Source organism: Notechis scutatus, chromosome 1 (genome assembly GCF_049901735.1).
Source record: "Notechis scutatus isolate UNSWTSFEM ecotype Mainland chromosome 1, rNotScu1.2, whole genome shotgun sequence".
In the NCBI taxonomy this organism is placed as follows: Eukaryota; Metazoa; Chordata; class Lepidosauria; order Squamata; family Elapidae; genus Notechis; species Notechis scutatus.
In genome coordinates this window covers 335,082,611-335,104,817 of record NC_142009.1, presented here as the reverse complement: position 1 = coordinate 335,104,817, position 22,207 = coordinate 335,082,611, and the positions used below count along the sequence as shown (strand labels likewise).

Sequence of the window (22,207 nt, the reverse complement as noted above, 5' to 3'; positions counted from 1 at the left end):
CTTAATATAGAACACATAATTTGCACTGGGATTCTATCTGGTGCATTCTGAAATTGTGCAGTATTGTTATTCATTAGTGTTGATGTTCATTTGTGTCTTGAACATTTGGTGCATTGCTTTTCAGTTAAACCACATCACATATTATAGATCATTATTTCATTGCAGTGTTCCCCCTTCTCCTACTTCAGATCTCTCATTTCACAAAAGGTTTCGCTGGGATAACATAGTCTAATCATTGATGTTGACAATCATTTATGTCTTAAACATTTTACCCCTTTTGGTTAGATATCATGCCTTTGTGGGAACACTTATGCTTTCCGGGATTGTTTTTCCCCCCCACATCCCATGTCTTAAATCATTGTTTCATTACAGTACTCCTTTTCTTGGCAAAGGTTTCACTAGATTATACTGAGTGTTTTGTCACATTTTGAATTGCATGTTGTTTCCAGTTTTCTATGGTTATTTCTGGATGCAGGTGTAGAAGTGCGGTCTTGTGTGCCTTTCTGAAATCCCTTTTTCAGTGGAATTTGTCTATTATCTCTGGAGAACTTTTGCTTAAGGCCTCTCATCTCTTCCTTTCTCCCTTGCTTCTTCTTCTCCTTGTAAAATATTGGAAAAGAGTGCCTAGGACACCTTTCCCTTCTTGCTTTTCTTTTTTTAAATTTTGATATACAAGTTTCAGTCCATCCACACGTGATGCCATTGTGTAGACATCCCTCGTACAATTACAACAATATTTAGGGGCTTTTAATTGGACCCGTCCCTATTTTGGCATCACTACACACATGCTCAACCCCCTGTTTGATGTGTTAAAGGGAGGAACCACTCCAGGGGATAAAATTACCATTACAGATCATCAATTAAAAATCACCCAGGACATATAGCACATTATGCAGAAAAGGTGGGTCAACCGATGTCACAACAATGCTCCTATTTCCTTAATCTTGCTCAATACACCCCCTCCTTACCTACTGCTGTATTAACCCAAAAGTCTCAGCACACTAGCAACCTCCTTATCTTAGAATGGATACATCTTCCTCAACACTCCTAAAAAATCTCTTAGTCTGTTAAAACTGGTTGTTGAAAATGCAAATGAGGATTGAAAGAGGATTCTGCAGCCTCTATCTGCCCGAGGGGGGGCTTCCCTCTCGGACTATCTAAAGGCTTGCAGAATCGTGGGAACTGAGGACCATGATTGTTTGTTGCAAGTAGATCTGATGACAAAGGTGAGGAGTATCTGGAAGAAACTCCTTTGAAGGAAGGAGAGAGATGGTTTGTGGATGGATCAAGCAGGGTTGAGGAAGGAAAGAGGAAATCAGGATTTGCAGTCATGATAGGAGCAGGGGAGGTCATAAAAGGGCTCCCTCCCTTCCTTCATGGTCTGCGCAGAAATGTGAGTTGTTAGGATTGGAAACCTGAGGAAAAGGAGAAAGATGAGTTGGGAAACTGAGAAGGGGTGAAGGTGGTTTCTGTGAATGCAAAGTATGTTTGAAAGTAAACAAGAAAGTAGCAAGGAAAAAAGAAATGGGAGGGCAACCCCTGATGGGCTGGCCTTTCCAGAGAACACAGATTGATTTCATCGAAGTACTAACTCCATACGCATAAAATGCTTTCAACTACTGCCTATCCTTCACTTCAGTCTCTGTCTCTAAAAATCTTCTCTCTCTTTTTGTTACATTGCAACACCTTGTTGCACAGCACCAGCACCCGCTCTTTGTAGCACACATTCGCAGCCACCAACCCTTCCCAGGAATTCTCCAGGAAGGCAATGATATGGCTGATGCGGCAGCTGCAGCTGCAACCGCAGACAGCGCCATCTCTTGCATGATTCTTTCACAACAAACACCCTGGGACAGTCATAGTTATTTTCATCAAAACAAAAAAGCCTTGGCCAGACAGTTTAAATTCAAATTTAAAAATATCACAGGGTTGCCAGGACTCCAGAATGCATTGAATGTTTGCTTGTTTACTCTTAACTTCCTCAATGAGTCCGGATCCCCCCCATGCACAGCAGCATCACGTCATTTCGCTTCCTCGCCTCATCCTGAACCCAGACCAACGGTATCAGCTTCCAGATCCTCAGTGGAAAGGTCCTGCTGAACTTATAACCTGGGGACGAGGGTACGCTGACAACAACAACACCATCTGGGTCCCTGGACGACAAGTAAGGCCTTTTCTACCCAAACCAGCCTTGCCTACATCAGCATCATGAAGCTGCCCACTGCATTCATCATTTGCTTCCTGGGTTTCCACATCGTTCCTGCCAATACGACAGCCACCCCATCCTCCTGTGATGCCTGCATCAAAACTACTCGCAGCGGAACGAAGACCCAGTCCACCCTGATCTATCATACTTTGAAGCCTGAGTGCAACTCCATGACAGTCTCCCCTTGTCTGCATAACAACACTCAATATGCACGATGCTACACCAAACAAGGTATCCAATGCTACGAACCAAAGGCTGTGGGGCCCATCACCGCCTCACTGTATGTCTATGCCTACAAAGGAGGATCCAGCTCTGACCTTGCCTCAATGTTCTCAACCAGTCAAGCAAAAAATGGGTACATTACCCATAATGTCACTCGGGGGGTTACCAACACTTCTGTGTGTTTTGATGCTTGTTTTGCCATCAACAAAGGCCAAGGTCCTAACGACACTGCAGGAGTCACCTGCGGCTCACACAGCTGGCAAAGATCTTATCTACAGGAAAGGAAATATCTCTTCCAAAAGGTGTCCGGGACTAACGTGGGGGCCACCACTGTTTACAACTACTGATACACCCCACCTATTGACTCTGCTCAAGTAAGAGGCCCTCAAAATATTAATATCACTGTTAAATCAAGCTCTACTTCATGTACCACTGACAAATGTAATCCTATTTGCTTGTACACTCACTTACCTGAAACAAGGGGGTACCATACCCCCACATATATATGCTCAATAGAATTATAAGGTTGCAAGCTGTATTAGAAATTATAACCAATGAAACTGCTCTTGCTTTGAAAACACTAGCTAAAGGAAGTGCATTGTCTAGAACATATATCATGCAAAATCGTTTGGCGTTAGATTATCTTCTTGCCAAAGAAGGAAGAGTGTGTGGAAAATTTAATCTTAGTAATTGTTGTATTGAAATAGATGATAGTGGAAAAGTTATCCAACAAATCACTGATAGAATGATCAAGATTGCACATGTACCTGTACAAACATGCAATGGTCTTGATTTTAGAGACATGTTTGGATCCTGGTTTCCAAAATTACCTGGTTTGCAAGCTATTGTAGCGCTTATTGGTATGATTGCTGCAGGATGTATTATATTGCCTTGTGTATTACCTATCTTTGTACGCACTATTTCTAACAGTTTATCCCTTTTGGCTGAGAAAAAAGCCACTGCACAGGTAATGGCTCTCTGGAATCAACAAATAACTAACACATATGAACCACTGCCATCCGAAGACGAAATGGGAGAGCCAACCTGTGATGACCCAGACGAGGACAAGATGTTTGTGATGGTCGAAGAAGTCACGAACGCCATGGATAACATCAGCATACACAGCACTCTTGCCTACGCGCCTAACAAAGGCTGCTGTTGGAACTAAAACACTCCCTGTCTTTTAAAAAAAAGAAAAACAGAGGAGATGTGGGAATTGCTATCTGTTTCCTCGGGCGCGTGCAAGGACAACGGGCCTTCTGGTAGTTGTTTGTAACACGAGGCGAGGACAAGGTCGAAATGTTGCCACTTCTTACCCAGAATTGTAGCAAACTTAAACTTTACAGCTTTGTATTCTCATATGGTATTTTGTGTGATGTAATGAGTTTGTAACAACACACTAACAAAAAATTGCAAACGTTAACAAAGATTGCTTCTAATAAAAGAGGGTGTCAGAGCCTGCCCTGGGCTCTCATCCCGATTTGGCTTCAAGACGACTGCCTCAGTGTCTTCATTCATGAGAGACCACCATATCTCTCATAACCCTGACAAGAAAGATATGGGAATCACTCCATTATGCACCAGACAAGCTCAAGAGAACATTTATTAAAACTTGCGCACTGCAGACCCCTCGTTATAAGATCCAGGAAGCTGTTAACAACAGCCGAGCACTCTTCACAAACTGTAGAGAAACTAGGATCAGAAACCAGGAAGAAATAAAATTGATTTAAACGTTTAACCCAATCTGGGGCGACGACGCCAGCAAAGGGGCAGCTCAGTTGGAAAGGTTGAAACTCCGAAGCGGAGAAGATGCTGGATCTGTTACATAATTGGGTAACAAGCTTGATTGGCTACCCCACAATGGTTATCAACGCCTTTCACCAATCGCATGTAGCCCTGCTCGCCCCACTTCTCGGACCAGCTGGGAAAGAAAAGAAAGGGAGAAAGGGAGATTAATAGGTGGATAATTGATGGTGTGTTGCAAAAGCTATGACTGTTAGAAATTTTGTTTATATAAAGCACCACCAGAGCAAACAAAGAGTACCGTCACCATGTGCTTTACTGCTCAACTGCCGTATATAACTGTAACAGGAAACTCTGCTTAGAACAAAAGAGCAGAGAGTATATAGACCGTACCATAGATCCAAACTTGTAAATTCTGCAATCTACTGGCTGAATAATACTGTAATTGTTGCATGCCAATACATTCCAATAATGAACTCCAACACTCCTGAACCCTTGGCTAACTAAGAGGTTCTGCTGTATCCTTTCTACAATTGGCCCATATCCTCTGTGTTACCAAGACTAAACTGCTTTAAAAAAATGTGAGAAACAAAGAATATGCAATGGATGTAGTTTAGATATAAGTTTGGTCTATTTAAGGCCCCAGGCTAGAAAGTGGGAGATTCTAGTCCTGCTTTAAGCATGAAAGCTGGCTGGGTGACATTGGGCCAGTAACCAGGAGACAGTGAGTTCTAGTCCCGGCTTAGGCATGAAAGCCAGATGTGAGACTTTGGATCAATCACCAGGAGACTGGGAGTTCTTGGGCATAAAAGGATTGGCTGAGCCAATCTTGCCAAGGCTGAGAAATCCTGATCTAACAAATAGAGGGGCACTTTCTTAGCTAAACCAGAGGATGAAATAAATGAGATTTAACTTTGACCCAGAAATTGATTTTCGATGTCCTTCTTCTTCACCCTGGGCTATATCCTCTTTAATCACCTGTTCTTTAGGATCCAATAATTTGTGGTCTTGTTGTCCTCCTGCTCGGCACCGTAGCCCACGGCCAGCATGGCGTGGTTGACGTGGTGGGTGCACCAGCTGCTTGCAAAGATACCTGGGTAGAGAAGAACAGAAGAGAGAGAGGGAGAGGGGGGGAGAGGGAGAGAGGGAGGGAGAGAGAGGGAGAGAGAGAGGGGGAGGGAGAGGGGGGGAGAGAGAGAAGAGAGGGGGAGGAGAGAGAGAGAAGGAGAGAGGGGAGAGAGAGGGAGAGAGAGAGAGGAGAGGGAGGGGAGAGAGGAGAGAGAGAGAGAGGAGAGGAGAGAGAGAGAGAGAGAAGGAGAGGGAGAGGGGGAGAGGGAGAGAGAGAGAGAGAAAGAGGGGAGAGAGAGGGAGAGAGAGAGAAGGAGAAGGGGGAGAGGGAGAGAGGGAGGGAGAGAGAGGGACGGAGAGAGAGGGGGAGGGAGAGGGGGAGAGAGAGAAGAGAGAGAGGGAGGAGAGAGAGAGAGGGAGAGAGAGAGGGAGAGAGAGGGGGAGAGAGAGAGAAGGAGAGAGGGGGAGAGAGAGGGAGAGAGAGAGAGAGAGGAGGGGAGAGAGAGGAGAGAGAGAGAGAGAGAGAGGAGAGGGAGGGGGAGAGGAGAGAGAGAGAGAGGAAGGAGAGGGGGAGAGAGGGAGAGAGAGAGAGAGAAGGAGAGAGGGGAGAGAGGGAGAGAGGGGGAGAGAGAGAGGGGGAGAGAGAGGGAGAGAGGGGGAGAGAGAGAGGGAGAGAGAGAAGGAGAGAGGAGAGAGAGAGAGAGAAGGAGAGAGAGAGGGAGGAGAGAGGGAGGAAGAGAAGGAGAGAGAGAGAAGGAGAGAGAGAGAGAGCGAGAAGGAGAGAAAGAGGGAGAGAGAGAGGGAGGGAGAGAGAAGGAGAGAGAGAGAGAGGGAGAGAGGACTCTCAGAAACCACTAGCAGGAGGTCTCTTGAACATCTGCATCTGTGCACATCTGTACACACCCACTCCACTATTGCCATCAGCCCCGAATGCACTGTGTGCGTTCAACCGAAGAAACACGGGTGGATCCTCAGCAGACCAGCCTTGTTTTGATCCTTGGACTTTATGATTGAAGGGTCCTTGGCTCTCTCTGAGCTTGGGCTTCAAAAAAATTTAGCCGCTGGATCTCTGCCTGGTTGCTGGGTGGGCGTGACCAGGGTGGGCATAGCCTAGTCGGCCTCCTGCACCATGGCTGGGGGGGGGAGGGAAGGCGTTTTCACCTTCCCTGGGCTCCAGAAGCTTCCTTTGAGCCTCTGGGAGGGCAAAAACGGCCTCCCCGGGCTCCGGAAGTTCTCTGGAGGCCTTCTAGAGGCCTTCTGGAGCCTCTCCCCCCAAGCCTCCACACGGCTCCTGCACTTACTTGGGATCGAAAACCGGCTGCGTGGGAACTCTTGGGAGGGTGTGGCAGGGTGGGCGGGGCCAGCCGGTCATTGCAACGACCAGTTCGCTGAACCAGATGTCAAATTAACATCCGGCTCGGCTAAACCGGTGCAAACCGGTAGCAGCCCAGCCCTGCCACTGTGCAATTGGCAAACCAATACGCAGGTGCAGTAAGTTAAGATACTCTCTATGGTGCAGCGGTAGAAGGTCACCAGCAGTTTTCCATCCAGTTGTTGTTTTCTGAGAAGTCTCAGGTAGCATAATCTCTGCTGGGCCCTTTTGACCAGGGCTGCAATGCGAGCACCCCCAGGTCAGGTCCTTTTTTAGGGTAACACCCAGAAACATAAAACTGGCCACTTGCTCCACTCGGTCTCCCTTGAGAAGCAAGGGCTGGATGTCTGATCTCTTCCTTCTATATAGTCCGCTATAAGCTATATTTTTCCTTGTTTTTATTATCCGGTACCATCTGCCAGATGGTAATAGTTAAAAAAAAGGGGGGTTTCCCAGGATGAGATGGATCTTTGAGAATGTTTTGATCTTTCTTAAGGCAGCGGGAGCTACAAAGCTCTTCCAAAGAGGGGAGAGGGCAACCCATGATCCTCTGGGCAATGACGTTCACCCTCTTGAGTGCTGTCCTATCTGCCCCTGTGCAACTGGCAAAACCATACAGAGGTGCAGTATGTTAAGATGCTCTCTATGGTGCAGCGGTAGAAAGTCCCTAGCAGTTTTTCATTCAGTTGTTGTTTCCTGAGAAGTCTCAGGTCGTATAATCTCTGTTGGGTCCTTTTGACCAGGGCTGCAATGCGAGCACCCCCAAGTCAGGTCCTCTTTTAGGGTAAACACCCACAAACTTTAATGTCAGCTTTGGAAGCCATATTCCACGCTGCCACGTAGCCTGAGAAAGTGGAAAGGGGGTGATTTCAATGGAGTAGTTCTAAGTAGACGAAATAAAATTCTTTTGTTAGTTCCAGGTTATTAAGTGTGGCGCAGGATAGAAAAAAAGGATCTTACTCTGGGAGGGATCGTGATTGGTTCACGTGATGGAATGACGGCAAAAGGGGGGTTGGATTGTAGGTTGGGACATTGTGGGAAGTCCAGAAAACTTTTAGTTTCAAGATTCCACAGGTGGGCCAGGTGCTATTCTAATAAAGGTACTTTGGGGATATGTTTGTCTCGGAGTTATTGGTTGGAATGGACGTTTGCTGGAATGCTCACACTTAAAACTGGCCACTTACTCCACACTCGGTCCCTTACAGCCACCAGACTACTACAGATTTACCCAATGGCCTCCATCCTCCTTACCCGACTTATAGAAATGGAACTGGAAACTCCGAGCGTCCACCCCCAAGGATATCGGTCCCATCGTGGCTACAGCTTGCTCCAGAGCCGTCTCATTCTGCGGCGGAATCCACGCTAAGGACGTACAGTTGCCCACCCGGGTTTCCGGCTTGTAGTAACAGTGGATCTCATCCTGCGGACATGGGATGAGGAGACGCAGGGGAAAGTTTAGCAGCCCTTTTTTTTCAGACTGACACCTAGAAACGTAGAATCGTAGGTTTGAAAGGGACCCTGGAGGTCTTCTAGTCCAGTCCCCTCTGCTCAAACAGTAAACTCTGGTCTTATGCCATTCCAGTCAAAGAGTTCTCCGATCTCTTCTTCAAAGCCTCCAGCGATGGAACATCCACAACTTCGTCTCTTGAGCAGTGTTTTTTCAACCTCAACAACTAGACCAGTGATGGCTAACCTATGACACGCGTGTCACTCGTGACATGCCGAGGAACTTTGACTGACACGCCTGTTGGTGTGGGGAAAACCTGCACATTTAGAGGCTGCCTGTGCTCTGCTCCAATCCCTGCTCCCTGCTTGTTGCGTGGAGGCGTGGTGTCACGGCTGCCGCGAGATCTTTGCAGCAGAGAACCAGTTTTAACCGCCATAAACTGAGGTTTGTCAGTTTCATTACCTCAGGAACGCTACAGGAGGAAAGGAGATCCATGAGGTTCACAGCCCTGTCAGGTGGCCTTCCGATCCCCACATCCTGCACCTGCAGCCCTGAGACCAGGGAGACGAGTTTCACAGCCCTGTGTGATCACCCCAGCCCAGTCCGTCATAAACCAAATTATTGATATTTCTCAAAGTGACACACGACCCGAGGAAGGCTACACTTTTTCCCGATTTTCGACACACCAAGCTGAAAAGGTTAGCCATCACTGAACTAGACGGTGTTTTTTTCTCTGTGTCATACAATGTATGTGGGTATATGCATAATGTTAGTTAGTTAGTTAGTTATTTTGTCATGTTTATGGAGTGTATATTGGTGGGGACTGTTGTAGTCCGCTGGTAGCCTGCGGAGCTGGCGGCAGAGTCGGACAGTGGGGAGGAACATGGGCCAGCCCTGGAGTCTGGGGAGGACTTGGACGAGGGATCTGCATCTGACACAGAGATGGGGCCAGGACCATCTGGGAGTTGTGTGCTAACTCCGGAGCCTCCAGAATCTGACATCAGCGAGGCAAAGGAACAGAGGGAGCCTGTTCCCAGTGCACGCTTGTGCAGAGCTGCCAGAAGGCAAGAACACTTAAGACAAAATAGCTGACTCAGGAGTAAGACTTGAAGGTGATTGGCCCCTCCCATGAGACATAAAGGAGAAGCAAAGGGACATGAGCCTTTGCAGGAAGCAACTTTCTTCGTTCTGGTCAGTTTAAAGTCTGAAGCTCCTTGTTGACTTTGTGCTCCATTTCGCCTTATACAGTTAATTGGCAATTTAGTCATGGGCAGCCTTTCAAGGGAGATAAAGGTGGGTGCTTATCAGCCTTATCCCGAAAGACTGTGCCAGACTTCTGTTGGACTATTCACAAGCGGTTTGGGACTCCTTATGGGCTGTGAATGCATAGAATTCACAGCTGTTAAAATAAAAACAAAGATTTTTGGGGAACAGCATGTGATTGTTACTGTCTGAGGAAGCCTTGGTCAGAACAGGGACCCTTTGAGAGCTGGATGCAACGAAATTACATCATAATGTGTGCTGATTAGCGTACGTTCAAAGGGACAATCAAGACAGATCATGATTGGTCCATGTGATGTGGTCATGGGAGAAAAGGGGATGGATTGTAGTTTGGGAAGTCCAAGAAACTTTTAGTTTCAAGATGCCACAGATGTGCCAGGTGCTATTCTAATAAAGGTACTTTTGAGATCATGCTTGTCTTGGAGTTACGGATTGGAATGGAGGTTTGCTGGAACACTGACAGTAACATCATCAGTGCTGGAAAGGAATGGGCTTCTAGCACTGATAATGTCACCTAGTTGGGTAATGAGATGTCTGCAAGAAAAGAACCAAGCTCAGAGAGCACTGAGGACCCCACAGTTCTCCTCATCCATCTCCTCCTCCCACTCCCCCTCTTCCTCCTCCTGCTGCTGCTCCTCCTCCTCCTCCTTCCATAAACCCTACTCCCTTCTAGCACTGATGACGTTACCTAGGTGGGTCATGAGACGCCTGCAAGGAAAACAACCAAGTTCAGAGAGCACCGAGGACCCCATGGATGTTGTCCTCTTCCTCCTCCTCCTCCCCCTCCCCCTTCTTTCCAACACTGATGATGTTACCTAGTTGGGTGACGAGACGTCTGCAGAAAAGCTGCCAAGCTCAGAGAGCAACCGGGGACCCCTCAGGTTCAACCCTGAGGAACAAATACGCTCTTCCATCGATGGATGGTGCCTTGCCCAGGTCCTCCTCGTCCCCCCTCTCTCACCTTCTCCCGGTAAGGATAATCCTGCTCCGAATCAATGCCTCCATTCTGCCGCACGTACTCCAAGGCGTGGCTGACGTAGCCCCCATGGCAGCCCTTGTTGCCCAGCTTCCAGGAGCAATCCATGAGGTTCTGCTCGCTCAGGGAGACCAGCTGGCCCGTCTTCTTGAAGAGCAGCCCTTCCAGAGCCCCCGTGGCACTGAAGGCCCAGCAGGAGCCGCAACGCCCCTGTGAAGACAGCAAGAGGATGTCAGCCTCAAGATATCTTCACCTTCATCTTCATCGCTGGCTGGAGACGACATGAGATGAAACCCCCTCGGAAGAAAAGTTGCTGTTTTCTCCGGGTGGGTTGATGTCTGAGTTTCGGAATAATGTCAGGCTGTGCTCCTTCTAAATCCCAAGAAAGAAATACTCAGACTCCATGGTGTAGAGCAGAATTATTATTTTACTGGAAATTGAATGGTAGCAACAGAATCAATTCCGAAAGTGAGATATTGGCGGGTAAAATGTATATACAAAGGGATAGAATTGCTCCCCCCCTCCAAAGATCAAATGATTCTTCCAATTAAAACTTCTGAATAGGATCATGTGGTCATCTCCAGGTGATGATGAGGCTACTGTCAGTGACCTTGACATATTTTGATAAAAGTTCGCAGTTGCGCAGAAAAGGACAGAGGCTAGCGAAGAAATGGAAAGTTAAAACAAAGAATCCCCCTCCCTTTCTTAACCCAGCAAAGGAATGCAAAACACCTCCTGCCTTCTTCCCCTCCAAGATTCCCCCCTCCCACCGTTTCATGACAGCCGAAAGAGAAAAAGAGCATAACAGCAAATAAGCCATAGTTAGGGGTGAAGATATCTTGAGGCTGACATTCGGACCCCCTAGAAGAAGGACATTAGTCCCTGTAAGAAAAAACAATCATATATTAACATTGGCATACCTTTCTATGGTTTATCAGGATATTTGGCATAAAATTTCTTAAGCAGTTCAGGAGCCCTAATGTCTTTCTCATTAACCCATTCAGCATAGGATGGAGGAAAATGTTTCCACGCTACAAGATATTGGACACGACCCCTCCATTTCCTAGAGTCTAGAATTTCTTTAATCTCGAAATGTTGTTCCCCCTCGATCAACAGTGGTACGGGGGGATCAGACTGGGTCGGTCTCAAGGTACTGGTATGTTCGGGTTTCAACAAACTGACGTGGAAAACTGGATGAATACGACGAAGAGTCTTTGGTAAAGTCAGTTGGACAGTCACCGGATTTACAATCCTCTCAATGGGAAAAGGCCCCACATACTTAGGACCCAACTTCTTCGATTTCTGGGCAATAAAGAGTTGAAATATTTGATTGTACATGTTTTAACAGCGGCCAGAATTGTATTTGCGCATAATTAGAAAAATGACAAAATACCTGTGCAGGAGGAAATTATTAAAAAAATTATGGACTGTGCTGAAATGAGCACAATCTGACAGAGGAGCTCCAAGGAGGACCAGCAGGCCAAAGCTGGCGGTCTTTATTTATTTATTTATTTTATTTATTTTTATTTATTTGATTTGCCAATTGTTTACAAGATAATAAGTATAAGCGTATACATAGTTGTGAATACATGAAATGGGTACATATAAGAAAAATAAAAGAAGAATAAGAGAAACAATAGGACAGGGACGGTAGGCACGTTGGTGCGCTTATGCACGCCCCCTACAGACCTCTTAGGAAAGGGGTGAGGTCAATAGTAGACAGTCTAAGGTTAAAGTTTTTTGGGGTTTGGGGAAGAAACCCCAGAGTCAGGTAGAGTATTCCAGACATTGACCACTCTGTTGCTGAAGTCGTATTTCCTGCAATCAAGTTTGGTGCGGTTTACTTTGAGTTTGTATCTATTGTGTGCTCTTGTGTTGTTATGGTTGAAGCTGAAGTATTCATTGACAGGTAGGACATTGCAATGTATGATTTTATATACCATGCTTAAGTCAGACCGAAGACGGCGTAATTCAAGGTTTTCTAGTTTTAGAATTTCAAGTCTGGTGGCATAAGGTCTTCTGCAACGAGTAGAAGAGTGGAGAACTCTTCTTGTGGAAATATTTCTGGACTTTCTCAGCAGTGTTAATATCAAATATGTAATGTGGGTTCCAGACGGATGAGCTGTATTCGAGTATTGGTCTAGCAAATGTTTTGTATGCTCTGGTTAGTAGTGTGATATTACCAGAGAAAAAACTACGTAGAATTAGGTTAACAACTCTTAATGCCTTTTTGGCTATGTAGTTGCAGTGGGCTCTAGCACTTAGATCATTAGAGGTGAGTATTCCAAGGTCCTTTACAGAGCTTGGGTCATCAACAAGATCTTGACTATTCAGCTTGTATTTTATTTTCTGATTTTTTTTGCCAATATGTAAGACAGAGCATTTATTTGTTGAGATTTGAAGTTGCCATTTGTTTGACCATTCAGATACATAGTCAAGATCTTTTTGTAGGGTAGCCGTATTGTCTGTGGTATTGAATAGCTTTACATCATCAGCGAAGAGAATGCAATTGCTCTTAATATGATCACAGAGGTCGTTTATGTAGAGTATGAAGAGAGTTGGTCCTAGAACACTGCCCTGGTTTTAATGGAGGAGTGGGGGGCAGGGAGGATGGAGATTGAGAAAGAAAAGGAGAAGAGAAATGAAGGGAAGATGCAAGGAGAAGGGAAAGGAGGAAGAGGAGGGGAGAAGGGGAAGGAGTGGGAGGGAGGGAGGAGGAAGACAAATGGAGGGGAAGAAATTGAGGAGAAATGGAGGAGGAGGAGAAATGGAGGAGAAGGAGAGAAGGGGAAGGAGAAGGGGAAGAAATGGAGGAGAAATGAAGGAGGAGAAGAAATGGAGGAGGAGAGAAGGGGAAGGAGAAGGGGAAGAAATGGAGGAGAAATGAAGGAGGAGAAGGAGAGAAGGGGAAGGGGAAGAAATGGAGGAGGAAGAGGAGAGGGAAGGGAAGGAGGAGAAGGGGAAGGGAAGGAGTGGTAGAGAGGAGAAGGAAGAGGGGAGGGGGACAAGGAGAAGGAAAAGAAAAAGAAAGAGGAGGAAGAGATAGGGAAGAAGAAAGTGAAGGAGGAGAAGATAGAAGGTGAAGAGAGAAGAAGAAAGAAAAAGGAAGATGAAGATGAAGAGAAGGGGGAGGGGATAAGGAGGAGGTAAGGAGAAGAAGGAAGAGAAGGATCAGAGAAAAAGGAGAAGAAAGAGAAGGGGAAGGAGGAGAAGAGAAGGGGAAGGGCAAGGAGTGATAGGGAGGAGGAAAAGAAATGGAGGAGGAGGAAAAATGGGGAAGGAGAAGGAAGAGAAGAGAAAGGAAAGGAGAAGGGGGAGAAGTGGTAGAGAGGGAGGAGGAGGAGAAATGGAAGAGGACAAAGAGGAGGAGGAGGACAAGGAGGAGGAGAGGAGGAGGAGGAAGAGATAGGGAAGGAGAAGAAAGAGAAGGGGGACAAGAAGAAGGAGAAGATAGAGAACAGGTGAAGAGAGAAGAAGAAAGAGAAGGGGCGAGGAGAGGGAGAGAGAAGGAAAAGGAGAAGAAGGAAGAGAAGGATCCAGAGAACGAGGAAGAAGAAAGAGAAGGAGAAGGAAGGGATGAGGACGAGAAAGAAGAAGAGAAGCAGGAGGAAGAAGATAAAAGATTGATCGTTGGAAGAGCCCTACAGGAACAGGGGAATAAAACTGGTTCCTTGGTTCCATATCATTGCAGCAGAAGCAGGAAGGAGGAGGAGAAAGAGCAGATTTTATAGAGGTGCAAAAGTCCACGTAGAAAAAAGAACAATTCTAGCCGGACTACCTGATCTTTTACGGGAGTAACGTAACCCTTCGTACGCCAGTCCACCTGCTTGGGTATCTCAGCTGTGGCTGATTCTTGGAAGTCAACCTCACCCTCTTCGTACTGTTCGGCTTCACGGGGCTGGAAACCGTTCAACATCTGGTTAAACTCCTCATCTGTCTGGAGAAGAAATCAGGAATTTTGTTTCTCCCGCTGGTAAACCTTAATACTCTTCAGCAGGACAGCAGAGAAGCCGTGGGGGAAACTGAGGCAGAGAAGCGTGCGGATGGAAATTGGAGCTGCCTTGGTAAGGTTGTCAATGAAGGGAGGCCAATGGGTAGCCCCTCTAGCCTAGAGCGCTGTTTCTCAAGGTTGGCCACTTCAAGTCCCAGAATTCCCCAGGCAGCATTGGGGGACTTCAACTCCCAGAATTCTCCACTCAACACCTGTGAACTTCAATTCCCAGAATTCCCAAACCGGCATTTGTACACTTCAATTCCCAGAATTCCCTCACCAGCATGTGTAGACTTGTACTCCCAGAATTCCCTAGCTGGCATTTGTGGACTTCAACTCCCAGAATTCCCCAGCCTGCAAGCACCACTATGAATTCTACCTCTAACTTTACTCTAAGATTACACTGACAATCAATCAATGTGCAGATAATTCTTGACTTACAATCATCCATTTAATGACCGTTTGAAGTTACAACAGCGCTGACAAAAGTGACTTTCATTTTTACACTTACGACCGCTGTAGCGTCCTCAGGGTCACATGATCAAAATTTGGGTGCTGGGCAATTGGCTCCTATTTATGACGGTCGTAGTGTGTCCCGGGGTCACTTGATCCCCTTTTGCGACCTTCTGACAAGCAAAATCAAAGGGGAATCCAGATTCGCTGAACAACCGGGTTACTGGTTTTAACAACTGCAGGGATTCACTTAACAACGGTGGCACAAAAGGTCGTAACTCACTGAGCACCTATCTCACTTAGCCGCAGAAATTTGGGACTCCATTTTGATCGTAAGGCGAGGACTACCTTGACTTTGGCTGTCCAATGAGAAGAGAGGACTTGTTAGAAAAGAATCCGATGTCAGGACGGACGGGAAAAGGAGAAGGAGATGCCCAGGGGTGGGATTCTACCGGTTTGGACCGGTTTGGGTGAACCCGTTGCTCCAAAGATTAGCTGGCACCGAACCGGTTGGCTGCGACGAGCATTTGGGCCTGCGCACCCACCCACCACTGCTCTTTCCTGTGCTTTATTTCCTCCGTGCCTCAGCTGTTTTATTCACAGGGACTGCTGTAGAAGGTCAGTATTAGAGCTTTTCTAAACGCAGAGGGCGCGCGCGATCACTGAACCGATCATTATACCAGTGGAATCCCACCCCTGGGGACGCCATAAAACAGCGACGGCAAATCTTTTTGTGGTGGTGTGCCAAAAGTGTGTGTGCGTGCTGGCACCCACCATAAAATGCACCCCAACCTCCCTGTGCATGTGCGCGCAACACCCCCGCCCCCTTACCTGCACTATGCATGCATGAGCCTCCCAGCTGATTTGAGGCCGATTTGAGGCCGTTTCGCTGTCTCAGAGGCTCGAGGGAAGCCTCTGCAGCCTCGGGAGGCCGAAAAACGGGCCTTCCGGAAATACAAGGAGAGTTTGTTTTCAGCCTCCAGAGGGTCTCTGGAGCTTGGGGAGGCTGTTTTCGCCTCCCAGAAGCTTGAGGGAAGCCTCGGGAGCCTCGGGAGGCCGAAAAACGGGCCTTCCGGAAATACAAGGAGAGTCTGTTTTCAGCCTCCAGAGGGTCTCTGGAGCTTGGGAGGGGGCTGTTTTTGCCCTCCCAGAAGCTTGAGGAAAGCCTCTGGAGCCTCGGGAGGCTGAAAATGGGCCCGTTTCGGCACTTCTGTTATTTCCGGAAGGCCCGTTTTTCGGCCTCCTGAGGCTGTAGCGGCTTCCCTCGAGCCTCTGGGACAGCGAAAATGGCCTCAAATGGGCTGAAAATCAGCTGGGAGGCTCATGCACATATGCAGTGCAGGTAAGTTTGGTTGGGGCTCACATGCCTGTTAGGGATAACATTGTTTACCCTAACTGGTTTGGGTAAAAATAATAAATATGGTATCATGGTTTGTTAGTTAAAGTGTGTGTAACTTTAACAGCAAGAATGTAATTAAGGGTGTGGTTGTAAAAGCACTATATAAGAAGCGAGGCAATTGCAGCTCTCTCTCTCTGGCTTGAAGATCCCTAATTACTGGATGGATTGATGACTGCGTTCTTGCTGAAACGGGGAGAGAAAAAGGAGTGTTGATATTTCTCAACGGAGAGAAGATAAAGATTGGACTGATTTATTGTAAGTGAGCTGACATTGGCTATTCAACACGGACTTTGCAAATAGAGTATCCCTGACAAGACTTGACTGAAATTGATATATGACTAATGGACCGTTTATTTTGACTATGCTATAATTCTTAAATGGAATAAACTATATTTTTGATAGCACAAGCGTATCTGTATTTTTACTGCGTGTTAACTAGAAAACTTATCTCACACATTTACCTGTCTCCCTATCTGACTTCGCTGCACATTCTGTTTAGTTTGTTTTCCTTAACACCCATTGGGGAATCCAGGCTTAACAATGCCCACACAAGTGGCTCTGCATGCCACCTGTAGCACACGTGCCATAGGTTCGCCCTCATGGCCATAGGATTGAGATGGCTAGATAGCGTCATCAACACAACGAACATGAATTTGGCCAACTCTGGGAGACAATGGAGGGCCGAAAGACTTGGCGTGCGGTGGTCCGTGTGGGGTCGCAAAGATCAGACACAAACTTAGCAACTGAACAACCACAACCACAACCACAACAACCCCTTCTAGAGTTTGCCTGGTTACCAGATCACCCAAGTGGTTCATGGCCAGTTGGAAGCTGTGTTTGCCCCGAGCGGCTTCCAAATTGTGCCGTTCAATTCTCCACAGGTTCTTCTCCCAGACCATCCGACGGAAAGCTTCTTCCTCCTGTAACGACACAAAGGGCCCGTCAGAAATTGAGACACAGAAACGCTTCTCTCCCGAACCCCAAGGAACCCTCCCCCCCAAAAAAATTTAAAGAACATTTTAATTTAAGGCCACTTTCAAGGAGACACAGTGATCCATCAGCTGTCAACTCGTAAAACATTTCTATGCCTGTTTGACAGTTGCCATGAGGGGACGGGGAGAAATCTGAAGGGGCAGTGCGGCTGTTTAAAACCGAAAGTGCATTCCATTCTTATCTTGCCAAGATTGTAACTAAGCTACTGGAATTTCTGCCTCGAAAATCCCTAATTGGAGAATGTGATTGATGACTCTCAGCTATGAACATGTTTTTGTTGGAGAATATGAATTATGATACACCCAGACTTGTAACTAAGCTACTGGAATTTCTGCCTCGAAAATCCCTAATTGGAGAATGTGATTGATGACTCTCAGCTATGAACATGTTTTCGTTGGAGAATATGAATTACGATACACCCAGACGGGTGGGAGGAAACAGGGTCATAGATGATAGTGAACTACGTGTCTCAGAATCGGCTTCATACAGGCCATGCAGACATGTTCGCTCCTGTTATGCCCTTGTTGGAGTTGGACTCTGAGGGAGAGGAGGAACAGCCGACAGGGAGTGGAGGTGTGGCTCCGGAGGTTGTGGAGGAGGCTGGGGAAGGGCAGAGGCAGCTGGACAGTCAGAGGAAGAACCAGGCCCATCCCCTCTGCATCCTAGGACAGGCAGGGAGGAACGGAGAAGGGAACAACTTGGCTTACGAGAGAGGAAGCGGTCATGATCCTCCTCATTGGTTCCAGCTGGGGAGACGAGTATATAAGAGAGACGATTACAACACAGCGTTGCCAGAAGCAAAGCGTGTTTTATTTTGGGCTGAAGTTATCTTGGTTGGCGTCCTTCCAACAGACTGTGCCTTGTTATCTCCTTGAAGTCGGTAATTACTTATCCTGGTCAGTTGTGGAAATTCCTTCATTGTAGTTTGTTTTTGTTTTTTTATTTCATCTCTATCTGCTCAGTAAGTTCGGACTGTACTGCTTTCTTTCGAAGACTATTTTTGAATACGTTTTATCTCCAACGGAGAATTATTGAACAGTGGGGCCATATTGGAGGCATTAAAGGACATTTATTTACGTTTTGGATTTTGTTACGTTTGTGTTACACTCTGGGTCATCACAGCTCCTAATAAATCCGTTGAAGTTTTTGAAGCTTGGCTCGAGGCTCATGATAATTGGGGCAACTGCCAGAATCCTGACACTAGCCTGATAAAAGAAGCAGCGACAAAGAGAGAGATTTCGAGGCAGGTAGTCCTCGACTTACGACCACCATGGAGCCCCCACATTTTGGTTGCTAAGCGAAACAGTTGTGAAGTGGGCCTTTTGCCCCGTTTGACAGCCTTTCTTGCCATAGTTGTTAAGTGAATCGAGGCAGTGGTTAAGTGAATCTGGTTTCTTCCCCATTGACTTTGCTGGGCGGAAGGTCACAAAAAAGGGATCACATGACCCCGGGGACATGGCAAACGTCATAAATATGAGCTGGTTGCCAAGCGTCTGAATTGTGATCATGTGACCAGGGGCTGCAATGGTCGTTAAGTGTGAAAAGTTGAAGTCCAAACTATCTTAAAGCATGTTAACTGGGGAATTCTGGGAGTTGGAGTCCACCCATCTTAAAGCTGCCAAAGTTGAAAACCATTGATGTAACCGTACAAGACCGTAGACTTAGGTCTTCTGGACACACTTCCCACCTGGGCTACCTCAAAGGCTGGCACAAACTCACCTCCAGGTAGCCCTTAGCGTGTGTTTCTTTCCATCCCTTCCATGCTCCTTCCAGGGCCAGATTCACGGGGTTGCAGGACACCTTCAGGAAGACTAGGGTGGCCACGACGAGGCGAAAAAGCAACAACATGTCCTCTGTCTTGGTGGAAATGAAGATATTCAGAGGGTTAAGGATGCTCAAAGTTGGAGACCTTGTGTCCCCCAGTGAATTTATTTACCCCTCAACCGCTGTTTCCCTCCTAAATAGAAACTCTGCCTTTGTACCAATGAAAATGGGAGGCAGAGGCCGGCGGGTGGGGGGGCCAACGGGTGGGCGGGGCTTCGGCAACATTCGCTGTATAAGATGCACAGGCATTTGCACCCACTTTGGGGGTGGTGGAAAAAGTGCGTCTTATACTCTGAAAAATACGGCATCTTTGTCTCTCTTGTTAGATTTCTCATCCAATATGATTGTACAGTTGGAAAATGAGGGTGCTAAATGGATCAGGGGTCGCCAAACTTTTGGACCTCAGGGACCCCCAAACTCATAATTTTAAATCCCGCCAGATCAGAGACCCTGGGAAAATCCTAAAAAAAAGTCTGCAGGAAAATTCCCCACCCTGTTTTCCTACCGATCGATCATTCTTTATTTAGGATTGCAGGATACCGTCTCCAGCTCTGTTCTCAATGGGGGGAGAGAGACTTTTGGCTTCGTGCAAGGAAAGCAGCAGAAGCAGCAGAAGTCTTTCTTTCTCTGACTGGAGGAGGAATTCTGGGAGTTGAAGTCCACAAGTCTTAAGTTTGAAGACCACTGGTCTAGTTTAATGAGAAGATGGACTGTGGGTAGCATGACAGCTGTCTTCCACTATTTGAGGGGCTGCCACAAAGAAGAGGGGGTCAGACTATTCTCCAAACGGCCAGATGGCAGGGCAAGAAGCAATGGATGGAAACTAAGCAAGGAGAGAAGCAACCTGAAATGAAGGAGAAAGTTCCTAATAGTGGGGACAATTCACCAGTGGAACAGCTTGCCACCAGAAGTTGTGGATGCTCCAACACTGGAGGTTTTGAAAAAGAGATTGTACAGCCATTTGTCTGGAATGGGATAGGGTTCCCTGCCTGAGGAGGGGGTTAGACTAAAACAGGGGTCACCAACCTTTTGGACCTCAGGGACCACCAAACTCATAATTTTAAATCCTGAGGACCGGAGACCCTGGAAAAATCCCCAAAGAAGTCTGCAGGGAAATTCCCCACCCCGTTTTCCTACCGATCGATCGTTCTTTATTTGAGATCGCAGGATACTGTCTCCAGCTCCATTCTCAGGGGGAGAGAGAGAGAGAGAGAGAGACTTTGGCTTCATGCAAGGAAAGCAGCAGAAGCAGCAGAAGTCTTTCTTTTCTGCCTCAAACTCCGCCAGAAATGAGTCTTTGCCGCCCAGCCTCTTGGAGCAGGAGGCCTTGCAGGGTCCCAAAGACTCATTTCTGGCGGAGTTTGGGGGAGAGAAAGAAAGACTTTGCTGCTTTCTTGCGTGCAGCCAAAAGCAGAAGAAGAAAGAAGCAGAAAGAAGCAGCCCAGTGGCCAGGCCAGGCGTGTTGGGTGAGTGGGGCAAGTTCCCCCCCTCCACCTTCCCCCCCTCCCCTCACTACCTCGTGTTGCTTGCAATGCAAGCGACGCAAGCCTTGTGTTCCCACACAGCCTGGATTCATTGCTTTTGGGGGGGACATTTCTCTGCGGACCACCAATATTTTCTCGCGGACCACCTGGGTTGGCAACCACTGAAATGGACCACTGCAGTTGTTAAGTTAGTAACATGGTTGTTAAATGAGCCAAGGTCACAAAAAGGGGAAGCTTTTTTTTTTTTTGCTTTTTATGAGCCTGTAATAGAAATAGCCTTTAGACTTATATACCGCTTTACAGTGCTTTTGCAGCCCTCTCTAAGCGGTTTGCAGAGTCAGCCTCTTGCCCCCAACAATCTGGGTCCCCATTTTACCCACCTCGGAAGGACGGAAAGCTGAGCCAACCTTGAGCCTGGTGGGATTCGAACTGCCAAAGTGCTGGCATCCGGCAGGCGCAGGAGTAGCCTGCACGTTGTTCTGTCCTAGGCTTTCCCCAAAAAGGAAGAAGCCAACTCTGGGTCCCGGCAAAACTTCTTTTATTAAATGAATGCGAATTTAATTCATTAGCATTCAGCCAACAGCTTGGCAAACGGTCTTGCAAAGGTGTGCTAATTAGCTCAGACCTTATCTATCCTGGAAAGTGGCCCGGTAAATATTTCCACACCCAGTGCTGACAGGGAAGGGCTGGGTTACACAGACAAATCTTCATGAGGCTGGAACAAAACGAACGAACAAGCAGGTTGTTTCCTTCAAAAGCTTCCTCCCCTGTTGCTCCTCTTTGAATCCTGATGGAAGGGGCCATTCATCGTCCACTGGGGGCCTTACTCCCACGTGGACCCCGAGTTCTTAATTTTTTCCTTCCTTTTGGCAGCTCTGGGGTGTGGTGCAGGCTGGGAACCAGTTCCAGAAGCTCCCCCCGACTCACTGCTATCCAAGGCCAAAGGACTGGCTCAGGTTCCTCCCTACCCTCCTCTCTGTTGGACTCCGCTGCCAGCTCCGTCTCAGCCGCCAGCGGGTCCACAACACTGCATTCTAACCCACTGCACCACCACCACGGCTCCCTTAGCTTCGGGGTGCGGCCGGGGCAATTGAGCATTTACTGGCCGGATGCCCTTCCTGACACCTACATGGAGTTAGCAGCGGATATTTTTTTCTTTTATGCCCCCGGAAACGATGCTGCCAAGAATCGAACCCTCAACCTGTTGAGTGGGAGGCAAGAGGTTTTTGCCTCTAGGCCACCGCACCAGTGTAATGCCCCCTTACAATAAAGTAGAATCAATTCATCAGTCTGTGCTTCCTGTCTGGGCCATTGCAAGGCTAGCAAGCCAAATTCTGCCTCCCTTCCCATTGCAGGCTGTTTCTGTGGTTCTGCTCCCCTAAACACACACAAGCACGCACACACACACACAAATGTGAGTGCACCCGTGTGTGCACAGAGTAAGCCAACCTTGCTTCATCGAGATTACAGCATTTTTGGGAGAACTAGAAGAAGTGTTTCTGCCAAACATCCCATTTCCAAAGGTTAAAAAAATGCAGGGTTGTTGATTGAGGGGTGGGTGGCAGAATTAGGATTTAAGGTGCAGGAATGTTTTTCCCAACCCTTCCCCATCCCCCCCCCCTTCCCCAAGGGGTCTTCATGCTGTGCCCAATGCTACCTTTTCAATGTTTGGGATAATGACAACTTCCTGATTTTTGGAGCTAAGATTAGAACGAGCAACCGCATCATAGACGATTGATCGATTCCGG

General features: G+C 47.3%; 1 protein-coding gene across 2 annotated transcripts in view; it reads right to left on the bottom strand.

The window, feature by feature from the left end:
- Positions 1 to 4,013: 4,013 nt before the first annotated feature.
- DPP9 (dipeptidyl peptidase 9) overlaps positions 4,014 to 22,207 on the bottom strand; it is an 81,276-nt gene continuing 63,082 nt past the window's right edge. Inside the window, exons 22-28 of one of the 2 annotated variants that reach the window (XM_087952790.1) lie at positions 18,871 to 19,002; positions 16,956 to 17,078; positions 14,094 to 14,252; positions 10,301 to 10,525; positions 7,863 to 8,031; positions 5,150 to 5,264; positions 4,014 to 4,349 (exon numbers count right to left, since the gene is read on the bottom strand). In XM_087952790.1, coding sequence (XP_087808916.1) covers positions 4,250 to 4,349; positions 5,150 to 5,264; positions 7,863 to 8,031; positions 10,301 to 10,525; positions 14,094 to 14,252; positions 16,956 to 17,078; positions 18,871 to 19,002 — 1,023 coding nt within the window. In that variant the 3' untranslated portion in view covers positions 4,014 to 4,249. Of the gene's footprint in view, positions 4,350 to 5,149; positions 5,265 to 7,862; positions 8,032 to 10,300; positions 10,526 to 14,093; positions 14,253 to 16,955; positions 17,079 to 18,870; positions 19,009 to 22,207 lie in introns of both variants that reach the window. The other variant, XM_087952789.1, reaches the window with a different exon arrangement.